The sequence below is a fragment of the Corvus moneduloides genome, chromosome 2, assembly GCF_009650955.1.
Source record: "Corvus moneduloides isolate bCorMon1 chromosome 2, bCorMon1.pri, whole genome shotgun sequence".
Classification (NCBI taxonomy): Eukaryota; Metazoa; Chordata; class Aves; order Passeriformes; family Corvidae; genus Corvus; species Corvus moneduloides.
In genome coordinates, this window is record NC_045477.1 from 121,219,168 (window position 1) to 121,243,131 (window position 23,964).

At 43.4% G+C, this 23,964-nt stretch overlaps 2 protein-coding genes across 6 annotated transcripts in view; one reads left to right on the top strand and one right to left on the bottom strand.

Annotated features, from left to right (window-relative positions):
• TTC3 (tetratricopeptide repeat domain 3) overlaps nucleotides 1-15,968 on the bottom strand; it is a 42,767-nt gene extending 26,799 nt beyond the window's left edge. For 3 of the 5 annotated variants that reach the window (XM_032101133.1, XM_032101134.1, XM_032101132.1), the window contains exons 1-15: nucleotides 15,951-15,968; nucleotides 15,227-15,303; nucleotides 12,810-12,855; nucleotides 10,829-10,961; nucleotides 10,241-10,325; nucleotides 9,326-9,379; nucleotides 8,366-8,489; nucleotides 7,999-8,084; nucleotides 7,674-7,768; nucleotides 6,402-6,464; nucleotides 5,954-6,008; nucleotides 5,148-5,310; nucleotides 5,011-5,056; nucleotides 4,364-4,487; nucleotides 3,450-3,504 (exon numbers count right to left, since the gene is read on the bottom strand). In XM_032101133.1, the coding sequence (XP_031957024.1) occupies nucleotides 3,450-3,504; nucleotides 4,364-4,487; nucleotides 5,011-5,056; nucleotides 5,148-5,310; nucleotides 5,954-6,008; nucleotides 6,402-6,464; nucleotides 7,674-7,768; nucleotides 7,999-8,084; nucleotides 8,366-8,489; nucleotides 9,326-9,379; nucleotides 10,241-10,325; nucleotides 10,829-10,961; nucleotides 12,810-12,855; nucleotides 15,227-15,292 (1,195 nt within the window). In that variant the 5' untranslated portion in view covers nucleotides 15,293-15,303; nucleotides 15,951-15,968. Of the gene's footprint in view, nucleotides 1-743; nucleotides 1,048-3,449; nucleotides 3,505-3,724; nucleotides 3,872-4,363; nucleotides 4,488-5,010; nucleotides 5,057-5,147; nucleotides 5,311-5,953; nucleotides 6,009-6,401; nucleotides 6,465-7,673; nucleotides 7,769-7,998; nucleotides 8,085-8,365; nucleotides 8,490-9,325; nucleotides 9,380-10,240; nucleotides 10,326-10,828; nucleotides 10,962-12,809; nucleotides 12,856-15,226; nucleotides 15,304-15,950 lie in introns of those variants that run through there. The other 2 variants (XM_032101136.1, XM_032101135.1) reach the window with 2 other exon arrangements.
• Nucleotides 15,969-16,285: 317 nt separating this feature from the next.
• On the top strand, nucleotides 16,286-19,078 carry PIGP (phosphatidylinositol glycan anchor biosynthesis class P). The gene is made up of 4 exons (XM_032101140.1): nucleotides 16,286-16,525; nucleotides 17,503-17,575; nucleotides 18,067-18,185; nucleotides 18,422-19,078. Exons 1-4 carry the CDS (start codon nucleotides 16,444-16,446, stop codon nucleotides 18,550-18,552), a joined length of 405 nt encoding a protein of 134 aa, XP_031957031.1. The 5' UTR covers nucleotides 16,286-16,443; the 3' UTR covers nucleotides 18,553-19,078.
• Nucleotides 19,079-23,964: the final 4,886 nt, after the last annotated feature.

Below are 23,964 nucleotides of genomic sequence, written 5' to 3' on the forward strand. Positions count from 1 at the left end.
AATACTGAAAGATAGCAACTGTGGAAAGATCCAGCCCTGAGTGCTCTCCCTCCAGGCAGGGGAGGTGTCCCATAAACATTCCTCAGGTTAAATCCTATCCGTGGGCACTTAGTGCCTCATCCCAGGAGCCATTTCTCATCAAAAGCTCCTCAATGACCTGAAATATAAAGGAGTCAGCACAAAAATCAAGAGTCACAAAGACTGAACGTGTTCAGACTTATTTCATGAACCACTCCTTGAGTGGATGTCTGCTGGAACACATGGGAACTCCAAAGCTACACCGAAAATCACCACAAGTTCCTCTGAATAGAGATACTTAAACGATGGGAAACAAGAATCCTCCTGAGAAGCAGAAAACACCTCCAGCACATCATCATTTAACCATCCAGAGGCTGAGATATTTCACCTTCTCTTCATTTTATGTGTTGCTTTTCCTTAAGGAACCAATCTAATTCACAACAAAACCTTAGTGAAGAGAAAAGAAACCACCTCACCAGCAAAGGAAGAAATTAATCAGCATTGGTTTTGCACTGAATGATCTAATTTCAAAAGCCATTCAACAAAAATTACTCCAGAAACAATTCCCATAGAAACAACTCCTCCCCTACAACACCCAACTTCAAATGCTGCTTTCAGATTAAACAAAAAAGCTTCGGAATAAAGGTAACAAGCAAATCCCGCTGATTTACCGTTGAAATACTTAAGGAAATACATTAATTCCACAGAAAACATGATTTACTTACCCCACAAACACTTAAAAATATTAGGAGAAGTAGGATTACTTTTCCTAGCACTTCCCATTAGGAGTGACCAAAGATATTTAATAAAAATATACACAAGCTCAAAGAAGCAGTACATGAAGACCAAAAATAGGAAGTAGCACGAAAAATAAATCAAAAAGGCCAATAGCTTTACAATAATATAATGTGGCATTAAGTTCTTTTCCATTAAAACTCCTGCAAGTTCAGGGAACAAAGGCAAAGGGAAAAAAAAAAAAAGGCTCTTCCTCCCCACCCACAGCAAACTGGGGCCAGCCAGTCACTGGCAGCCTCCTCCTCCTCCCTTCAAATCAAATATTTTGCTCTGCAAAACGAGGGGGAGGAGAAAGGGAGAAGAGAAAGCGAAAACAAAGCAGTGAAAATGAAGAAGAAAACGTGGGATGAGCACGAGTTTTTGGAAATTGCTGTGTCCAACACATGTCGTGGTCTTTGGCCTAGGACTGTCAGATCTCTGCCAGCATTATCCCTCTTCCTTCCTCAACTCCTCCGAAAATCAGCCACCCTTCTCCAGCCTCTCTGTGCCAGGGTCTCAGCCCTCTCCCAGGGAAGAATTTCTACTTTAATGCCCAGTTTCATCCTGTCCTGACAGGCAACATGGAGAAGGGGAATTTTCAGTTCCCCTGAAGCTGCTGGATAAGAGCTTAGAGAGCAGCTTGCAAAGGAGATAAAGGAATGTCAGAGAGGCACAGGGGATGCTGAACACAGCTGGGAACTGGGGAGAAATAGATTGCTCAGGGAGGAACACGGGGGGGGGTTGCGGCAAAGTTGTGCACCAAGAAACAACAGCACACGCCCAAAGAGGAGCTCGAGGAAAGGAAACCCAGAATATCGGGGGCTCTCAAGTGAATACAAGCCCAGAGACCCGTTCAGACAACCCTCCAGTGCCACGAAGGGACTCCCAGGAAGAGGTGGATGCACGGAAATGAATTCCAGCAGAAGTGATGTAGAAGTCTCTGGATGTGTTCAGCACTGAGGGTAAGGAATGGCTGCTTTCTAAGGCTTCAGATTTGGTTACAAAGGTTGTTTCTAGCTGGTTTCAGCACCACCTCCTTCAGCTCAAGGCCATTCCCCCTCATCCTGTCTGTCCCTCCATCCCTTGTCCCAAGTCCCTCTCCAGCTCTCTTGGAGCTCTCTTTAGGCCCTGGAAGGGGATTTAAGGTCTCCACCTGGAGCCTTCTCTTCTCCAGGCCAAAAAATAGTCATTATTAAACTATTGCTTAAACAAACAATGCACTGAAATATCAGTTATAACCATTTCTGTTGCATAATAGATAACTCTGATTAAAATCCCTGACTCTAATCGGTATCACCACCAAGCGAGATACAGGATTTATTTTACCTATATAAATATATTGGGTTTGCCATCCTTAATCCTGAGGGACAAACTCATAGGAAGGATCGATTACACCCAAATAAATCCTTGGACAGAAACCAGTGCCCAAGTCTGTCACTTAACCTGGATCCAGTCATGCCCACACTCCTCCTGGAGAAGGGACTTAGAAAGCCAGGGGTTCCACACCCTCACAAGGAAGGATTTTTTCCCAATCTCCCATCCATCCCTGCCCTCTGGCACTGGGAAGCCATTCCCTGTGTCCTGGCCCTCCATGCCTTGTCCCCAGTCCCTCTCCAGCACTCCTGGAGCCCCTTTAGGCACTGGAAAGGGCTTTAAGGTCTCCCCAAAACCTTTTCCAGGCTGAGCAATCCCATCTCTCCCAGCCTGTCTTCACAGAAGAAGAAAGTCTTCATTCTTTTCTCCATTATCCTCCCACGTAACACTTTTCCAACAAAAACATCTCGAGCTCTCCTTTGCAACCTTCCCCGCATTTTCCATCTCCCAAGAAATCCTTTCATCCTTCAAGACGCTCACAGATGTCCGAAGCTCACAAGGGCAGGATCACCTCTCCTACTGCTCACTGAAAAATAGGATTTTCTAATACACCTTCAGTGGTTCCCTGAAATCCGATTTTCAAGTGCTCTGTGCTTTGCCACCTCCTCAGGTATTTAAATATGCCAAGGAACAGGCATCAAAGACTTCAGACAAGTGAGAGCAGGTGGTAAAAATCCCAAGGAAAATTTAAGGAAAGATTTCCTTTTGAAGCTCAGAACTGCCTGAACTCCACTTTCCCTGCAGAAAAGTAACTCTGGCACTGGGGGAGATTTGGGGGGTGGGAGTTCTGTCTATAAAATGATTTCTTTATTCAAAAAAAAGCCCCAAACATGAACAATCAATCACACTTATAACTCGCAAAGTCTGCCGCTAAAGATCTACTCTGCCAAATATTTTATGGCCTCTTTCCTCTTTACCTGCAGAATTATTTTCTGATGGAGCTTTTATTAACCACAAATTAATTGTAAACATTGAAATACAGACTCCTGTTAAATTTAAATCCTTTCAGATCCTGGCTCAGGGGGAAGGAAAGCACTTCCAGCCTGTGACTCAGATTTTACTTCTTAATTCCAGTTTCAATCCTGAATTCAGCCATGTCAAGGAGATTCAAATTACTAAAGCATCAAGGACTTACGACACAACTACAGAAGTGTCTAAGAAAGAAGTAAAAGATGATTGGTTATTGTTGTGAAAATGACAGGAAATGCACTTCTAATTATTAATTACAGCAGCAGCAGAGGAAGAAGTGGCTCTGACTTGATAAAGAGCAAAAATAAACTCACTTGGAGGCTGCTCCAGCGTGGAAACTTTGCCTTCTGTTCTCTGGGGCTCAGTCACCTGATGACAAAAATATCAGATTACAAAACCCAAATCAGTCGCCCTCACTGGATTTAAACAAAGCAAAAAAACCAAAAAAAGCAAGCCCTCAGCAACTAAAGAAATGAAAATGTGCTGAATTATGTTCTACATCAAGAGGTAAAGAAAAATAAGTTGCTTTTGTAATGATTTTCCCCTCAAGTTCTTATCAGTTGATATTAGCTACAAATCTGACACACACCAGCCTTTTCCACTGAAACATTCACCCTGAGGGAACACAAACTTGCAGCCCTACAGAGAGATTTTCATGGCATGAAAACAGATGAGAGTTTTCATGAGAACATAAAAGAAAATCTGAGCACTCCTAGGCCTTTTCCCAGCTTGTTTTTCTCTGCCAAGAAATTCCAAAAGTTCCATCTCCTGCCCTCCTGCTCTGGTTTCGTTTTCCCAGGGCCACGTCACTGCCCAGGGCCCTCCCCCTGCTCTGAGAGCACAAACAGCTTCCCCACAGCTCTGCCGGAATTGTCCTGGCCCAGCTATAAATTCACATTATTTATCAGCATTTTCTGCATGATGCAGCTTTTTTATAGTGCAATCCATAGGCTAAATCAGAATATATGAATTATGATTTATTATCTTACAAGAACAACAGCGAGGACAACAAAAATGTCACAAATCATCTCTTTAGATCAATAATTCGTGTAAAAACATGACACTGGCCATCTCCTCCTCCAAACAACCACCTCCCACCTCCTTTAAATCCCAGTTTGGCAGTGAACTATCCCAGGAAAAGTGCCCAGTTGCTAAAAGAATTGCAGAATTCCAGGCACAGCACTGAGTGCCACATTCCAGGCAGGAGTTCCTGCAATTCCAGCTGTACCTTGGCATCACGTTTTTGAGGACCATGGTGATGTTTGGGCTCAGCCTGGGCTCTCTTCCTGTCTTTTTCTACTTCTTTCTTTTCTTGGGAGCTTTTTAAAGGAGATTTTGAAGAGGTGCAGTCTCTGGTGTGTAAAAAGAGAGAATCTCTGTCCTTTTCTCCATATTTAACACATGTATAACATGAAAAAACGGACAAATAAAGGAGTTTGCCCCTCTCAGAGGTGTAATTCCATAAATGTATTTAAAAGATTTCATCAGTCATTTTTATCGTTTCAAATTCCACAATCCAAACTTGTGCAAAGATACAGCAACAACAACAAAAAAATCACATTTTCTACAAGAGGGACTGCAATTGAATGATTACATTTCTAGCTTTTTAAATTAAATAATTAATAATGGCAATTAATAATTAAAAGTACCCTGGCCCTGCTGCCCACGCTGCTTTGGATACTCCAGGTAAGTTTATTTAGTTCTTAGAAATCCTCTGTACTCCTTATCAATTTATTACTTCCATTTTTATCTACTGATAAGACAACAAAATTGATGCAATATCTACATTATGTATTAGTTCAATGTTATGGTAAGCATTGCTACTTACAAAAAAACCCCCAAATTAAAAGCAAAGCAAACTTGCCAATTCCTTACTTTTTCTCAAGCAGAGGCTTCCCTGCCTTCTGTTGATGTTTAGTACCTACAGAAAATGAAATGAGGGAGGAATTAAAATAAAAACTGAGCTGGTTTCAAAGCAAAGGTACCAATTTTGCAGTCAGCAAAAAAATTACCGTGGATTTCTTCCAGGGTCTTCTTTAATTTTTCATGCTGCTGGATGAGTTCCTTGAGCCCCCCAGGGTTTTTCTTGCAGAGCTCCTGGGCTCTCTCGTTGGCCTCCAGGGCCTCCTCAGCTTTGCCCAGCAGGGACAGGGCTTTGCAGTAGTGGTGGTGACCCTACAGGGACAGAAATGGGGATTTCGAGGTTTCACCCACACCACTGAGAGAAGGATTTATGTCCCAAGCAGCTGCAGCAGGCAGCAAAAAGTCAAAGTTTGCATCATCCAGGAAGGGAGCTGCTCTCTGCTGATGGATAATCAGTTTTGAACTGCTCAGCACGCTGAAACAGAGATAAATCACTGGGAAGAGCTTTGGAAATAAAGCAAATTTGCTTTTTTCCTGCTTTCTCTGCTTTGGAAAAGAGCAAATTTGCTTTTTCCTCCTAATCTCAACCACTTTGCAATTTTCTAAGTATCCGTTATTTACTCTCGTTCAGGCCAAGAATATTGGGAAACACCTGCTGGCCATTAATCAGGACTTTTGAATATATTCTATCTACATTTATTCTTTTTGAAGCACTGTGACAACTCCCAGCATAATAAACATTTTCTTTGTCTTTACACATGCCAAGCACCTTGTACCAACACTGACAAGCAGCTCAAAATAACATTTTAAATACAAAACCCCAAGAAAATTGTGCACTTGGCAGAATTCTCAGTCCCCAGGGCTCTGTGTTCATTCATTAGAAATCAGCTCTGGGTTCTCATCTTGCTTTAAAATGCCAAAAAAAAGACATTTTTGGAACATGTAAGAAACCAACCTTTGGCCAATCAGGCTTGAGAATAATGGCTCTTTTTCCATCAACTGCAGCTCTCCTGGGAGGAGGGAAAGAGGAGGGATTTATTATTTGTACCTCAGAAAAATCTACAGGCTGGTGTAAAAAGCATAAATACAAATAGAAGAAGTAGAATATGAAAATAAAAATTGAATAGAACAGCAGTTCATAGAATTATGGAATAGTCTGGGTGGGAAAGGACCTTAAAGCTCACCCAGTTCCACCCCAAAATGGGCAGGGATACCTTCCACTGTCCCAGGTACTCCAAGTGCCACCCTTGGGACACTTCCAGGGATGGAGAATCCATGGATCTCAAATAACTGCAGTCCCATAAACACAAATAATTCTGTATTTTAGCTTTAAAACGACTCTTTTCTTACAAATGTGCCCGAGTTTTAATGCAGCTCAGCCCAGCACCTCAGGGGTTACTCACTCGTACTGCCTGGTGAGGATGAAGCACAGAGCTCGGTTTCCATACAGGAGGTGGTTCAAAGGGCTTAAAAAAAATAAGATTATGAAGAGTTAATAGTGGGTATTACTTCTGGAAGCCCTAAGGAGAAGAAAAATGAAGTTTTCACAAGAACTGCCTGCAAAAACTCCAGCCCCAGCACACACAGAAAGCCCCACGGATTTACAGGTTCTCGCTGGGAGAGTTCATTTTAATTGTGGGATCATTTGTAAGATCTGGGCCCATTCAAGCAACTTGCAACTAATTCAGATTCTTCTCAGCCTACTCTCCAAGAGCAGCTCAGCCCTGCAGTTCCTGGAAATCACATGACCTCCTCTGCTCTTTACCAGCCACAGGATTTCCTGTGTTTTCCACTGAATTCTGCTCCTCCCTTCACGGTCTTGACACGAGGGACTCCATTTTCCAAGAAGGCTGAAACCAGCTGGAATTTGAGACCAAAACCTATCCTGCCACGTGGCCTTTATGGGAATTTAGTCACAGAATATTAGGAATTAATTGATTAAATTGAATTGTACACGATGAGACCTCGGTCTGGGTAAAAGGGAGCGTAAATAAACCCAAAATGCTGAACCTTTTTCCAGGGCACAGTTATAAACCCACAGCCCTCAAAATGAAAAATCCAACTCTCTGCACAACGTGGTTTTGTGGGAAGCGGGATTTTATCCATTTCCCTGGATTTTATAGACACCAGGATGAGTAAAATCAGCATTTTCATGACCACAACACCTGTGGTGAACACACCACCCCTGCTGACATTCCTGTGGGAGGGGGAAAACGCCCTAAAAATTCCCATTTGATCTCCTTCTCCCAGGAAAGTGTCCAGAGCCTTTCAGGAAACACCTTTAGGGAAGAAATTGAACAAGGCTTACAAAAGGAAATAAAGCCTAAGAGCTGCCAAAATCTTTGGTGTTTATTCCTTTTGCATCATAGCTGATAAATATTTGCACCACTTGGAAGAGTATTTCGAGGGAAGACACCCACAGTGGATGTCCATGGTTGTTCACCCCAAATAATTCCCTTTCTTGCAGGTTTGCTCTCCTTGCTCTTGGGTCATTTTAAACCCCAACAGGACTTTAGGAGCAGTAAAAGCACAAAACCCAGCAGTAATGGGGGAAAAATGGGTGACAGGGTTGGGTTTTTTCTTTAATTAGGCATCATTTGGCCTCTAATTAAAGTGGCTGATGCAAAATTGTCCAAAATGAGGATCAACGTGAAGAAGGCGAGTTCAGTTCTTACCAAAACTCGATGGCTTTGGTGTAGGACACAATGGCACAGCTCAGGGCTCCTTGGGAAAACTGAGCATTTCCTTTCTGTTTCATGGCTTCACTCTCCTGCGAGAGCAAGGACAAACAATTCAGCCCCCACTGGGGTTAAACTCAATGAATTCAGCAGGGTAAAGGTAATTATTTCGTGTGGTAAAGGGAATTGTTTCTGCCAGCACAATGAAACACTCGAGCTTTTGAAACATTTCTTTTTAATCACTTGGGGATTTTTACAATCCCTGATAATCAGAAGCCCACCCCCAAAACCAACCCAAACACATTCAGAGAGCTTCTCTCACCCTCCTGGAGCTCTCAGAGGTCTCAGCTTTCAATTCTTCCACTAAATCACAATCTTCCAGTGCCACTCTGGTGATGGAACGTTTCCCTGGAAACAAAATCCAGGAAAACCCAGTGGGTGAGGGAATTTCTCCGAGCCATTAAGGGTTTATCCTCTGCCACTAAAACTCCTGCTCTGCTCCTGCTTGACAGCAAAACCTGACACACAAGTGAGGATCTGCAACAAATCCGGCAACAGGAGCATTCCAAAATAATTACTTATTACTGGAGAGGCCCAGAATGAAAATAATGACGTTAATTATTTCACCATTTCTAAGAGCAAAGTGATTTTTCCTCATTTCTGGCCCCTCCAGGGCTGTCCATACTCACACTCAGCAAAAACAAGTGCAAGTTTGACCCGACCACAGTCCCCAAGCTCCTCCAGGCCCTGCAGAACCTTGGCACCCCCCACGCATCTGACCCAATCCACGGCCTCTGCAAGGTGAAAGAAACCCTGTTTCAAATGGGAAAAAAAAGAAAAGAAAATCAAGAAAAGGTCATTCATATACAAAGCAAGGTGTTCATAAACAGAGGGCAGTGCTGGAGCCCTTTCTCTCTGAATTTGTTCAGGGTTTTGCTGATTTTTGAACTGACAACAGCAAAAAAAGACAAATATCTGGAGACCTCGAGCACAGGACAGTCAAAGAATCAAACCAGCCGTGCAACAGGAGGCAGGGGAAGCATTCAAATGCTAGAATTTGATTTAGAAACGTCTTTGTGATGACTGAAATGATTAAAAAAATACTATAAGCCCCCTAAAATTTGATTTAGAGACTTCTGAAATGATTAAAAAAAATACTATCAACCCCCTAAAATTTGGTTTAGAAACTTCTTCTTATGGCAGTTGAAAAAGAACACAAAAATCCACGTGACTAAGACAAATATCCCCAAAAATCCAGCAACTGGATAATCCAGCAGTGACACACAATTGTATTTATTCTAGTTTTCCTATTGCTGCTACAAGCTGCAATGTTGTTTTTTAAATTCACTGCTTGTCTTTTAGCTCTTGCACTGAACATCCAGCAGGCCCCAGACTTTATTCCAAGTGTGGAAAAAAGTGATTAAACACAGGGAAATTCAGGGATCTTCACAGCCCAAAGTTTACAAGCTGGAAAATTTAACGGGTTCTGTTCTACGAGAAACTGAATTCTGTTAAAAAAAAAAAAAAAAACAACAACAAAAAATGGATCAAGGAATCTCCCAACCCCACTCTGCCTCTGCCATGCCCAGCACTTCAGGCTGAGGAGGTGTCAGTTCCAGGGAATCTTCCAAACAATTCTGGAAACTCACATTTTCTATTCCACTGCCAATCCTCAGGATGCCACTGATGAAATGTGGGATGTTCTGGAGCAGGGAGAGAAAACAAGTACAAACTGAGTTCTCAAGATGTGGTAATTCTAATTTCTGTCTGCTCAGGTTCAACCCAGTTAACATTTCCTGCTCTGCTGGAATTCCCTATCCCTGGGGCAGTTGCTCTGGTCCATTCCAGATTTCTGTTGAAAAATAAATGTTGGCATGGGAAAAGAGAATTCATGGGTGCTGTGAGGTCTGCTTAGGAAATTCAGCCCCTTGAACCACTCCTGCAGCTCTCTGAATACTCAAGGACCAGCTGAGACATCCAAAGAAACCATCCCAAAATCTGCTCCTCCAAATCCATTTCACTCTGGGATGTAAACCCAATCTTTTCCATGGAGGAGAAAAAGGCTGAGGGAGTGGGAAGAGGAAAGCAGAGGTGTGGTGCAGAAGAGTGTAGCTGGGGTTGAGCAGGGGATTTCAAGGAATGAAATAAGAAAAATGTCATTACCTAATTAAAAAAAAAAAAAAAACACAACAAATCCCTTCAGCTGCTGAGAATATTCCTCATCTCCTCCTCCCCACTGCTCCGCTTCCGTTTGAAGTCAGCAACAACAGCAAATTTAAAATCTCATGTGTTGAATGAGGGAAAAATAAGTGAGGAGGGGGGGGAAAAAAGTCTTTAAGTCATTCATCCATCAGCTTTATTGCTGACTGCAAATATTTCCTCAGTTATCCCAACTGGAATCAAGCCTAGGCCACAATTTCTTCCCAGAAAGCTGCAACTCAGTTCTCAAATAATGTCTTCACTCCAGCAAAAGGCAATAAAAATAATCCCAAGATGCTTAAGGGTCAGATTGAATTAATTCATTAGACTTGAAAACTCAGATCAAGTTAAAGTACAGGACTTACAGCAACTTTTTTAATTGAATCAGTAAGGTCTTCCAAAACATTGCGCTCACAGATTGGCTTCATGTTCCAGCCCAGGAACTGCACACTGAGGGAAAACAGAACAAGTTATAATTTAGACAAACACCAAGGTGTTACAGGGTCTCAGTTGTGACTATTTAGGGGGATTAGATCTAAGGAAGAGAATGTTTACAAATTCAAATCGAGCCCTTCAGAGGAGGAGGGAGAAAAGTATTAATAATAATCAAAATACTAATAATAATCAAAAAAAGAAGAGCTGCAAAGGTTGTGGTGCTTTTCAAATGTCAGGCTTCTTAAATACTGAAATAGCCCCCAAACTTCAGCTTCCCAGATTCCCAAAGATCCCAAACTCTGGACTCCCAAAGACTCCAACTTTCAGAAACCCATCCTTAATATTTTTCTCCTATGAATTCAAGAACTTCTGCCCTCGACCAGCTCAGCCCCAACTGGGAACCCCACCATCCCTGCAGCACTGTGAGCCCTGCTGGAATCACAGAAGGAACTTCCACAGGCAACAAAGAAAAGTGGGAGGATTTGGAGGAAATCCCCTTGGAAAATGAGGATACTCACCCACGTTCCTCTAGAAAGGAAACGCTTTCCGTGGTGTAGAACAGAGTCCCAAAGATCCTGATTTTCATAACGTTGCAATATTCCCTTAATCTCTCCACAGGCAGACTGCACCACACCTCACAGGGATCAACTCCTCCAAGGGGAAAAAATGGGAATGACACTGCACAGTCCAGGCATTACAAAGTGCCAATAAACATGAAAAGCACTGATTATTTCCAGCCTGCATCCCTAACGAACCAAAACAAGGAAATCTGAACACTCTCAACTCACCTGGCAACTTGAGGGGGGTTTGAAATGGAAGGGGGAGAGGGGATTCAGATGGAATTAAGGATAGGGATCTGCTGGAAGGATTTGCATCCCTGGGTTCTGAATTAAGATGAAAATGCAAGAAGAGAAAAAAAAATGGAAGGAAGAAGAGAAAAAAAATGGAAGGAAGAAGAGAAAAAAAATGGAAGGAAGAAGAGAAAAAAAATGGAAGGAAGAAGAGAAAAAATGGGAGAAGAAGAGAAAAAAAATGGGAGAAGAAGAGAAAAAAAATGGGAGAAGAAGAGATAAAAAATGGGAGAAGAAGAGAAAAAAAATGGGAGAAGAAGGGAAAAAAAAGGGAGAAGAGGGAAAAAAAAGGGAGAAGAGGGAAAAAAAAGGGAGACGAAGAGGAAAAGAAGGGAGAGGAGGAGAAAAAAATGGGAGAAGAAGAGAAAAAAATGGGAGAAGAAGAGAAAAAAATGGGAGAAGAAGAGAAAAAAATGGGAGAAGAAGAGAAAAAAAGGGAGAAGAAGAGAAAAAAAAGGGAGAAGAGAAAAAAAGAAAAATGGGAGAAGAGAAGAAAATGGGAGAAGAAGAGAAAAAAATGGAAGAAGAGGAAAAAAAATGGGAGAAGAGGAGAAAAAAAATGGGAGAAGAGGAGGAAAAATGGAAGGAGAAAAAAATGGAAGAAGAGAAAAAATGGAAGAAGAGGAGGAAAAAAATGGAAGAAGAGGAGAAAAAAAATGGGAGAAGAGAAAAAAAATGGGAGAAGAGAAAAAAAATGGGAGCAGAGAAAAAAAAATGGGAGAAGAGGAAAAAAAATGGGAGAAGAGGAAAAAAATGGGAGAAGAGGAAAAAAAAATGGGAGAAGAGGAGAAAACAATGGAAGAAGAGGAGAAAACAATGGAAGAAGAGGAGAAAACAATGGAAGAAGAGGAGAAAACAATGGAAGAAGAGGAGAAAAAAGATGAGAAAATGAATGTAAAAACTGATAAATGCAGCCTCTGTGCACATGAGGAACTCCCAAGGGCTGTTCAGGGGCTGGAAGGGAATGTTCTTTTCCAGGGAAAACATCAGCCTCTTCCACCTGCATCCCTGCAATTCTCAAGGACAATAGAACCAGGGCAATGCTGCCCAGAGCAGCAGGGCACAAAACCATCAGGGTTTGTCCTCAAAGCCCCGGAGATTCAGGGCTCTGTTCAGCTCCTCTGGAGGAAATGAAAAGGGGAATTAAGTTTCTTGGGGGGGTTTCAGGCGCTCTCAGAGCAGAGCAGCCTCACCTGAGGGTGTGAAAATACACAAAAATTCACTTTGCACAGCTGGTTTGATCTGTTTATTCCCACAAATTACAGCTTTGTGCAGCAAATGCAATTCTGAAGAACCTGAGCCACCTGCTTTTCTGTAACTGGGAATTTTTGGTTAATTATTACTGCAAAACCTTCCCTGCAAAAAAAATATCAACTTGAAGCTGTCTTTAGACCTACACTGCTAAAAGCACAAGCCTTGAATCTCCATCCTCACAGCACTAATTGCCTGCATTCATGTAAATATTACTGATTATTTCAGTTATATTAGGAGAAAAGGATGAGAATTGTTCCCGGATATAACAATGCTTCTGGTCAGAAATAACAATGAACTCATTTTCAGGCAAAATAAGGAAAAAAATAAAATCAAATAGCAATGCAAAGATCCACAAAGCAATAGAAATGGAAGAATATTGATTTTGTTTCCATACCTGTTTTACGATTAGGCAGCACTGGCTGTCCAAAGGTTCCATGACCCTAAAGATAAACACACAATTTACATATTTACATGTAATATATTTAGATATTTACATTTTCTTCTACTGCGCAGCCAAAAAGCAAACAAAGAAATCAATAACAGAAAGAAAAAAAAAAGCCTTTTGCTACAGTTATTTAACAAAATGGCTTAGAGAAAAAACAGCTTCTGTTTACTTGCATATGCACTAAAAAATGTCCACAGGTTAATGGTTATGAAGGGACAGGAAAAGCTCTACTCCTTTAAACAATATTTTTAATCACACTGTAACAGGATTCTAGGAATTGATAACTCCAAAATCAGGCAGCAAAATCATGTCCAAGACTACCTGACTAAACTTAAAGGTTTAAGAAGGTAACACAGCTTTTTTAAAAAAAATAATAAATATTTTTGAAGAAGTTTGACAGTTTAGGTATATTTCAATAAAGCCATAAATAAGTGGAGTAATTGATTTAGTATTTCTCGTTACTTTTAAGGGGTTTAAACCCTATTTGAGCACCTCAGGCTGAAGAAGAACTGGTTTATTCTGATTTACAGATCCCTACAAAGTCTGTTGTTTTAACAAACATTGTAAATGTGTCCTTTAATAAGCACTCTGTATCACAGCAAATGCTGCAACTCAATTATCATTTCTGCTTTATCATTTTACAGAAATGCAGAGCTGCTTCTAAATTACAAAATTGATGTATTTAACAGGCCAGGACACACAATAACAAAGAGGGAAAAGAAAAAAATCAACTGTGATTTCAAAGTCAGCTCATCTTGAAAGAGAACTGACATCTCTTACAGAGCTTTGTTTTGGCAGCAGCAAACACCCAAAAAGTTCTTGACTGATATAAATAAATTCTGAATGGGATCATGGCTCTGCTGGCACCAGTCCCTTGTAAAGGCAGAGCTTTACAAGGAAGAAATTCAAGTTAGATAACTTGAACTGTACTTTGGGGAGGACAATAAGCCACAGCTTGGATTTCACAACAGCACTGATAAATAATTCCTGCTGAGCTCTCCAAGCAGTACAAATATGGATTAGCACAGGGATTTCTGAGATTCCTTAAGCACAGCAAGAAGGGGAAAATAAACAGGCAAAGGAAGTATTCTTGGAAGTATAGAAGCAGAAGAGCAGTACAATTCATCCAGAAAAAGCACAACACTAACTGAGAGGGAAAATTCATCAGGAACTGGAGCCACAGGACCCAGGGAATGGCTTCCCAGTGCCAGAGGGCAGGGCTGGATGGGAGATTGGGCAGGAATTGTTCCCTGGGAGGGTGGGCAGGCCCTGGCACAGGGTGCCCAGAGCAGCTGGGGCTGCCCCTGGATCCCTGGCAGTGCCCAAGGCCAGGTTGGACATTGGGGCTTGGAGCAGCCTGGCACAGTGGGAGGTGTCCCTGCCACGGCAGGGGTGGGATGGGATGGGCTTTAGGGTCCCTCCCTGTTACAGTGCAGATACTGCAACATGATGTATCAAACCAGGAGTCCCATGGAAAGGAAACAGATGTGGACAGATTCTGACAGATGTTTCAGAGCTGTTTATTTCCCCAGCCATGGCCGGGGCTCTGCTGAGGAACCCTCACAGCCCCGGGCCCCAGGGTCCCTCCCGTGCAGGGAACACGAACCAACCAACGGGAATGAGGCTGCGCAGGGCAGGGAAATCCCGTGCCACCCCTCAGGGCCCCTCTCCCAAGGCAGGGGGAGGAGACCCCTACACCTCCCAACCCAAACCAGTCCGGCATCCTGTGATTAAAGAAGCACAAAGAAATGGATGAAATTGGAAGAGGTAAGAACAAAGAAGGGGCAATGCTGCAGTCACTGTGCAGAGCTGAATGAAATCCCACCAACCAAGAGCTGATTGCCCTGCAGTGACAGGGACAGAATCTGTCAGGCTGAGCTGCAGCATCCCAGGAATGGCCACAGGACCAATCGGTCGGGCAAGTTCTGCTGACAGGATCTGCACCTCAGTGCCTGCCCTGGCCCTGCGGCACAGTCAGTGACACCTGCTGTGGGGACACACAGGCTCAGGGCTCTGCCCCACTGGGGGGTTTTTGCAAGGGAATCAGGCACAGTGTGAGGTACCTGTAAGAGAAGCTTGCATCAACATTGTGAATGACTCTGTAGATCTGATCATAGAATCAGAGAATCCCAGAATGGTTTGGGTTGGAAAGGACCTTAAAGATCATCTCATCCCACCCCTATGCCATGGGCAGGGGCACCTTCCACTATCCCAGGTTGCTCCAAACCCTATCCAGCCTGGCCTTGGACACTGCCAGGGATGCTGCAGCCAAAGATTCTCTGGGCACCCTGTGCCAGTGCCAGATCCAGGTATAAATTCCCCTGGAACATCCTGCAAGTTTCCCATCTATTTCCAAACGCACTTACCAGTTCAAAGTAGGATGGATCTCCAAGATGAGCCAAGGTCACAAGGTCGGAATCGGACAGAGCCATGGCACATCACCCTGAAAGGATGGGAAGAGGAGAAATACACGAGAGGAAGGCAAGAGGCAAATGACAGGTGCTGTGCAATACTTCAAATGATCACATCACTAAATCTCATTTTGCCTGGGTTCTGTGAAGGCTGTGGTTTTGTGAAAGCAGAGGTTAATGCTGAAAACAGTAATCCTAACCCCAGATTCTGACATCGACTGTGTTCTACACCCCCGACAGGACCCCGGGGCGCTGTCTCACCCCTGCCAGGCACCTGAGGCACTTTCTCCCTGGCAGCTCAGGGAGCAGCATCTCCAGAATCACGGCCGCACCTCCGGAATCACGGCTGCATCCCGGGATGCCGAGCACGCCGGGGCAGTCCCCGCCCCGTTCCAGCCGCTCCCGGGCTGCCCCTCCGCCGCCATCCGATCCCAGAAACCCCTCGGCTCGCCGCTCATGTGTCTTATCCTGCCGGCACAGCCCTGTCCGTGCCGGTGTTCCAAGAGCCCGGACAGGCTCACGGTACCGCGCTCCGCCTCAGGCGGACCGGGGGCGCGTGCGTCACCCTGCCGGACACAAACCGGGCGAGCGGGGAGTCCTGGGCTGGGCGAGCCGCGGGGGAAGGCGGGCGAGCACTCCGCACTCCCTCCACCCATCCCTGCCCGCATCCCGCACTCACCGCTCCCGCTCCGCTCCGCTCCCGCCGCGCGGCCGCCGCCGCTCCCGCCGCCCCGCCGCGCCCCGCCCTCCGGACGCACCGCCCATTGGCCGGCCGCCCTCTGACGTCACGGGACGCGTCCAATCCGCGGGCCGTGCGCCTGCGCGCGCGCGCGGCCGGATGCGGGCGGTGAGGAGGCGGATGCGGAACCGGGGGTAGGGAGCGCCTTCCTCCCCTTCCCCCACCCTCCTCCTCCTCCTCCTCCTCCTCCTCCTCCTCCTCCTCCTGCTGCTGCTCCTCCTGCTGACCCTGGCTCCAGAGAGCAAAGGGGCAGAGCCGGGCGGCGGGGGGTGGGGTTGCGGGCGGAGGAGAGAAGGAGGGAGGGTGAGGGAGCACCCAGGGTGCCCAGCACCCAGGAGTACAGGGGGGTCCGCCCACAACTTCCCGGGAAATCTCTGATAGCCTCGTCTGCCGTTCTCTGCCCTCCCCACGAAGTTAAAGGGAAGAGCCGAGGATGGTGGAAAACTCTCCGGCCCCGTTGCCAGAAAGGGCAATATATGGATTTGCGCTTTTTTTAGGATCGTGGTTTGGCTTCAGTGAGTATCCCGCAACTGAGTACATCACCCCGAAGTGTTGCTTTGCTGCATTCTCATTTGAATCAGTTTGTTACTTGAATCACATCCGTTTTCACCTTCACTAAGCGCTGTAGGTAGCTGTAGTGTTACCTTCCCCACCAAAATACTGAAAAATAAATTGAGTCAATCTGGTCAACAGCAATGGAGAATTTTTTGGTTTTATCAGTTTTTCTCTGCTGGTGTTGATGGCTTCTTCATTTCACTGGGGATCCATCTCAGGACCAAGGTTTGAGAGGGTAGACAACACTTTCTGAACACAAGAAAAGGTGCTGCAAATACGCTTTAGTCAAGCAATAAACCAGGATCCTGCTGTCAGTCTTTGCCACCCTCGGGCCGTGAGAAATGAGAGGGAGTTGGGTTCAGGTCCTCTCCCAGGAAGCTGCTGTGGTTCTGTCTCTTGTGTCACTGTTTGGGTGCTGACCTCAAGTTCCCCTCAAGTTGTGTTAAACTTTTCTCTCAGTTTGTTGTTACAGAGCACGATTTCTGGGTATTGGTTTTGTTGCCGTGGAAATGATGAAGTTGGCAGGAATCAGGAAGAATTTTCAGTAATTTTTTAGAACAGTCCATCCAAACACTGCAATTCCACCTGGTTTTCTTCCAGTTAAATGACCCCTGGGAGATCATTTTCTGCTTTAGTATTATCTCCATCCTTTGCCCTCTTTTTATTGAGGTGTTTGGGGTTTTTTATTTGTTGGGAATTTTTTGTTGTTGTTGTTCTGCAGCTCAGCTTGGAATAAATTCTTGTCTGTCTCCGTGGGAAATCAGAATTTAACTGTTAAAGCAAATACAAAACTGATCCTGTGTAACCAGGATTTGTGTGAGAGGCACCTCCTGCAATCTTTTGGGAGAGGTATTTTGGTTTAGAGAGTGTAGAAGCAAAATGCAGGAAGTGTAAAACAGCATCAGTCTTATTGTGGCTTTTTAATTCTCTTGTGCAGTTTTGTACCTTATCTGGGCTTATATTCCTGAGACTTGGCTGTTCTCCTTGGGACTGACATACTGGCCTCAAAAGTAAGTTCAGCCAATTGAACTCTTTAATTTGAATATGTTTAAGACACCATTAATTATTTTTAAATAATAAAACTTTTTTTTTTTTTACTAAATAGTGCCCTTGCATTGAATCAAATTTTCCCTCATGGTAAAGGGCTGCAGTGCTTGTGAAGCATTTTTTTACGTAGCTGTGGTGAAAACGTTTCACTGTGTCGTGAAATAAATAATATTGAAATGTTTTATGATCAAATTTGGCATTTTGCTGATGGAAACACAGTAAACTTGAGGCCATTATCAAAAAATAAACACCTTCTTTAAGGAATTTGTCTGATGGTTTGTACCAGTAGCTCCAGTGGAGTCATTAATCTTGGGAGAGTGCAGGATCCATAGGCAGAGGTGTTGTTTCTTTTCCTCTTGGAGAAATTCCTCACAGATACAAAACCACGGTTAAAACTGATTTATCATTAAGCATTTGCTATTCTGATATGTACAATGTGTGAACTTTTCCTCAGATACTGGGCAGTTGCTTTGCCAGTTTACCTCCTGGTGGCTGTGGGAATTGGGTATATTTTGCTTTTTGGGATTAACATGATGAGCACAGCTCCACTCAACTCCACTCACACCGTCACAGGTAATTGTACTGCTTATTTCAGATTTGGATCCTTCACTGATAATTCTGGAAATCCATAGAGAGCAGAACCCAAATTTTAAGCCTTTAAATATCTGAGTGCTCAGAAGTACTGAAAGAGAGCAGGGTGGGGTTTTCAGCATCCTTTAGAGTAGCTGAATTGATAGTGTTGCATTATATAACATTTCTGGGGAGAAACGGATCTGGAGGCCATGAGGTGTTCTCCTTATCTTTTGTAGATAACTACGCAAAAAAGCAGCAGCAGAAGAAATTCCAAGAGGAGGCAATTCCAGCACTGAGGGATATTCCCATCAGTGAAGTCAACAGGATGTTCTTCCTCCCTGAGAAAGGGATCTGCAATAGCAGATAGTTGTTCTGAAAATCTGGTTGAACAAAGGATTAATCAAAGTGTTACAGGAGGACAGTTAAAACCTCTCCAAGCTAAAAACCCCCAACTCTTGTAGCTTTTTTCCCCCCCTGAATTTCTAATTAAATTGATATGACCACATTTTATTCTCGTGCACTTTTAGTAAGATGTGTAATAAAGTATATTAATATAATATAAAAGAATAGTAATAATAACAAATATATTTAGTAATAATTATTATGCACCTGCATTGCTATGAGAATTATGTCCTAATAATTTATCTGGTCATTCTTGTGGGTTTAAAAGTGTTCTGCTACTTTCTGCTTGGAATTCCCCTCTGAGAGGGAAAGAAGCAGCTTTTGGACAGAGTTTAACTCTATTTCCCTTTGAATTCAGGGAGAGAAAATGTGCCAGTCAAACACTTGATGATCTTTTTTTGTTATTAACTGGAAGCGTGTGCATTGTATATACACTGTTTTCCTTTGTAAATATTAATAAAATGTGGCTAATTTTGCCATGTTCACCATTTTCCTGTGGTTCTGGGAGATTTCTCCTGGGTTAAGGTGTGTAATGGTCCATCTGCCTTCACACAATTCTTTGTTCAGCAAAATACATTGGTCCCCCACCCGCTTAAATTATCAGATTTACTGAATTCCCAAGAATACCAAAAAATAATAAAGGTGGGTTGTGAAGATTTGCTGAAACAAGTCTGGAAATTACTTTTTTTAAACTATTTTTAAGGATACTGAAAACTAAATTCAAGGAAATAGCCGGAAATACAGGAACTGACAGCTCCACGTTGTTACAGCCCAAGGTTAAGTGGTTCAGATGTTTTTTAAACAGTCAATTTTACTTTTTTTTAAATTTATTTCCTTTCTTCCAAGCATTACAAACTCAGTTATCTGCAAGACTCAAGATTATTTAGGTTGATTATAAAGCCCAGTGAATAGAACCTCATTATTTATTAGGCCTGTAACCAACTTCAGCAGAGAATTGAGTTAAAAATGTTATTATTTCATTAAAATATAATAATTTTTTGAGAACTTGTGTGAGAAATCTTATACCAATCCTTTAGAAATCTATCAAAATGATCATCACTTGATTTGGAAAGTTATAAGACCTGCTAATAATCACTTTGGTATGAATATAAATCTGTAGTTGGTTGGGTTTTCTGCCTGAATTTGAAGGAAAAATCTCCATGTCCAGTATTCCAGATGGGAGAAAAATACCTCCTTAATGAAGGAAGAAGTGCTTTTCAACATTTCACTCTGAAATGCTGCATTTTAGGTGTATTGGCATGTGGGGGCATGGTATAAAATTGAATTTGTGTCTAAATTAGAACAATACTGATTTGTGGGGGAGTTTTAGACTTATTAATGAAGTTTTGGGGTTAATTTGCTGTTGTTTCTCACCCCTGCCACCATCCTGTCCTTTTGTTCATTTTAATTTTCACATTTAGGCAGCCCCACCCATAAAATCATGATTTGATGGCCAGCAGGCATGAAGATGTGTTTGCTCTTTTGTCACTTCTCTAATCACGTTACAGACATTGAAGTATTGACTGTAATCTCTTTTTTCCCTGTGTGTTTTCCACCCCTTTTGCTTCCCAAGAGAGCAATTCCATTTGGAATTCAGACCTGACAACAAGTGAAGGCCACGTTCCCAGCATCATTTGATGTAAGGATTAATTCAGTCCCTTGTTAAGGATGCCCAAATCCTTCCAGGATCAAGGAAAGCTACTGGAAAATGCCCTCCAGCCCTGAGAGCACACAAATTAAAGGACTGTAAACCTTGGGCAAAGATTGGATCAGTGATGAATCTGCCATTTCATTTCTCTGCAGACCCCACAATTATGGGAAAACCAACAGTGAGGAGGCCAAGGGGGCTGTTTGTTTAAGGAAAACTTGCAGGCATGAAACTCAATCTTTGCTTTTCTGTCACTGCTGCTTCAAAGGCACCGTGGTGACCTTTCCTTCAACTTGGGCACGTTTGACACTTAAGAAATTGCCTCTGTGAGCAAAAGAAAACCAGGTAATGTGAGGTTTGGGGGCTAAAATATGTGTTGTGGGGAACTGGGGATCCATGGTGACTGTGATTGCAGAGAGGATACACAGCTCTGCAAAGAGGAGAGGAGATTTTGTTTGCAGATTCCTATAAATTTTGCCTTAGGTATTCAGGGAAAAAAAATCCCCCTCATGATTGAACGGTGGTGCCTCTCTTTACAAAACATACCTGGGTATCAGGTGTCCATTCTTCTCAGAGACTGAGGGGAAACTAAATAAATAAAAGGCAAAAACCGAAATTTGCCCTCATTTTCACCTTTCTGACTTATTGGTGTAGCACAACCAGGAGAGTTCAATCAACTGCATTGTCCCTGCTGGAATAAACCCAGGGATGAAACTTCCCCTTCTTGGATTCTCCTGCAGGTTCTTATCCTGTTGGAGATGGATGGGATTTTACACATCTTGCTGTGAACATCATCTTGTGAGGCAGAATCCCCCCAGGTGGGATTGGAAGGAATCTGTGTGTGAATATGTCACGATAAAATAACAGAGGTGCCTGGATTCCAATGGAATGGGGCTGTGCCAAAGGGAAGAACAGAGCTGTGGCTGACAAATTTGTGTCTCTCTCTCCTTTTCACCTTAGCTGGAAAGGGAAGGGTGGTAAAAACATGGACCATGAAGATGCTCCAAGGGTCCTTGGAGCAGCTCTGCTGGGAGGAAAGGCTGCGAGAGCTGGGATTGTTCAGCCTGGAGAGGAGAAGCTTTGGGCTGAGCTCAGCGTGGCCTTGCAGGGCCTGAAGGAGCTGCAGGAAAGCTGGAGAGAGACAATTCCCAAGGGCTGGAGGGCCAGGAGCCAGGGAATGGCTTCCCAGTGCCAGAGGGCAGGGCTGGATGGGAGATTGGGCAGGAATTGTTCCCTGGGAGGGTGGGCAGGCCCTGGCACAGGGTGCCCAGAGCAGCTGGGGCTGCCCCTGGATCCCTGGCAGTGCCCAAGGCCAGGCTGGACATTGGGGCTGGGAGCAGCCTGGGACAGTGGAAGGTGTCCCTGCCATGGCAGGGGTGGGATGGGATGAGCTTTAAGGTCTCTCCCAACCCAAACCATTCCGTGATTTTCCCTGAGTTAAGGAAATACACTTTTGCTGTTACCCAAAGCATTGTCCAGACCATTCCAGAATTATTAGGCACATAAGGAATGCTGTCAGCTCAATTGGTCCATTGGTCAATTGGTCCCCCACTCTGGTTGGGGAGGGGGAGAAAATGAGCAAGGACAACCCAAGCCCCTCTGACATAAAATAGAAAGCTGTAATATTAATTGTTTCTCCTGGGACACATCTGTGCTAGTGGGTCTATCAACATTAAAAATGCAACAAGTGTCTGTGAACTTCAGTTTCATTTGTGGGTGGAAATGATAAAATGTTTCTGCCTTAAAAACAAAATACTTGACTGATTTTGTGTAAATAGATTCTGTTCATAATGCACCTTTCTCATGGATACATGATCCTGAGTTGCTAAAATGTTTAATTCAGAGTCCTGCTTGCTGAGTCCTGTTGAATTTCCAGTCAGCTTTCACCCAGCTGGGATGAATGGGGGGTTTTGTATCCCTCTCTTCAGGAACTGAACTGTATTCTGAGGAGAAAGTTTTGGAAGGGTTTAGTTTTGTTCTGCCAGTTCCCTTCCAGAGGGGTTGTCAGAGCCAATTTTGTTGGTGTGCTGTGCTATGGGTGAACTTAAATCTCAGCCTCCTGCTAAAAGCTGATAGATGAAGCCAGTGCAGAATCAATAGCATTAAATAGGAAATATTTCAGTGAGTTGGGTGGATTTTGTCTCTAAAAGTCATAAGGCTGCTGTTGGGAATATTGCCTTTGTTCCATTCTGCTGCTGTTGTCATTCTCCCTGTATAAATGTAGTTGGGGGGGAAAAAATTCCTGTTGTGGTTCTTTTTCTCTTCATCCAAATTAATCCTGCATCTTATTTAGAAAAAACACATTTCTGTGGCGTGCAGGGATATGCTTCCCTTGGGTATTTGTATCCTCAGAGCTTGTCTTAAAAGCTCTTGGAAGCAGAATTCAAGGCCGTTGTATGAAAATAAGCCTTAATTATGACTTTTCATACAACAGAAATCTGAAATTGTAGAGGTTCTGTGGGGACCTGTCCAGCATCCCTGTCCCAGGGAACAACAAGTTGGTTTTTACTGCCATCATTTTGGAGAATGGAAAATGAAAGCAGCATTTACTGGAAGTGTTGCAGCTGCTGAATTCCCAAGGGAAGATTTTTGTGGCACAGAGACCTGAGCCAACAATTTCATCTGTTTCCAGCCTTGCCTTTGAAGTTCTAAACTCATAAACAAACTCGTTTCTGAGATGCTTTGTTACCTTTTTCCTGTAAATGACGGATGATTCTGAGGTCACGGAAAACTTTGCAGGGTCGGATTGCAGATCAGGTAACAAATCAGAAGTGGAAACTGAAAGTTGCCTGCAGCTGAACCACTGAGATGCTGCCTCAGTTCACCTTGGGGCTTCTCTTAATTATTAACAAGCTGGGGAGGGATCTCAGTGCACTTTTGTGTGTGCAATGTGTCATCACAGACCAGTTGAATCATCTTGCTTTTCTGCTTGCTTTTGCTCCAGACTAAACAATGAGGAAGCTGGAGCGTACATCATTTTAGGATATCTTGTGAAATAGCTTTGAATTATCTGTATTTTAGTGCCAGATGTTTGGAAGTGGAGGTATGGAAATGATGAATGGGTGCAATGTGAAAGCTGAGATGTAAAAGCTGAATTTTCCTTTGTCTCTCTGGGGTTTAAATTCCAACTTGATTCTTGTCCTTCCCTATATGACAGGATGTTGTCTCCTTGTGTAAATTTAATTAAAGGATCCTCTTTTGAGTCTGCAAGTGGAGATCTTCAAAAAATCCTTCATTCTAATACATTCATTCATTTGGAATCCAAATTTTCCAGACTTTAACTACGTGATACTCCCTTTGTTTGCCAGCACACGACTGAGAGGAAGAGCTGCCACACACTGGAAAGGGTTCTGAAAACTGTCTGACCTTATCTCACAACCACCAGTGGTGCAGGAAAGGTCAAGAATCTGGAATTCTGCATTTGCTTTGTCTCTGGGGAAAGTGTGGCAGTTTTGGTTGGAGTTAAGGCACATTAAACATCATTTTAAACATAGTGGGGCTAAATGGTTAATCCCTGAGGTAATTAAAAGCTGCTGGTAGCAAGGCAAGTGCTGAGAAACTCTCTGAGCCTACAAAATAGTGTGGGGAAGGCAAAACAGGTACCACATAATGCAAGTTTTAATGTGTCATTAAATGAAATCACGGGTTTAAATCAAGGCTGGGTTTTTTTCTGGCTGGCAGAAGATTACAGGGGGAAAAGTCTGATAACAAGAGAATGGCAGCACCCCA

Excerpts from the sequence above, each read along its gene's own strand:
- PIGP (XM_032101140.1), top strand. The coding sequence starts at position 16,444 with ATGGTGGAAAACTCTCCGGCCCCGTTGCCAGAAAGGGCAATATATGGA. Across the intron at positions 16,526-17,502 it reads AGGATCGTGGTTTGGCTTCA|TTTTGTACCTTATCTGGGCT; the intron begins GTGAGTATCCCG and ends TCTCTTGTGCAG. Across the intron at positions 18,186-18,421 it reads CTCCACTCACACCGTCACAG|ATAACTACGCAAAAAAGCAG; the intron begins GTAATTGTACTG and ends TATCTTTTGTAG.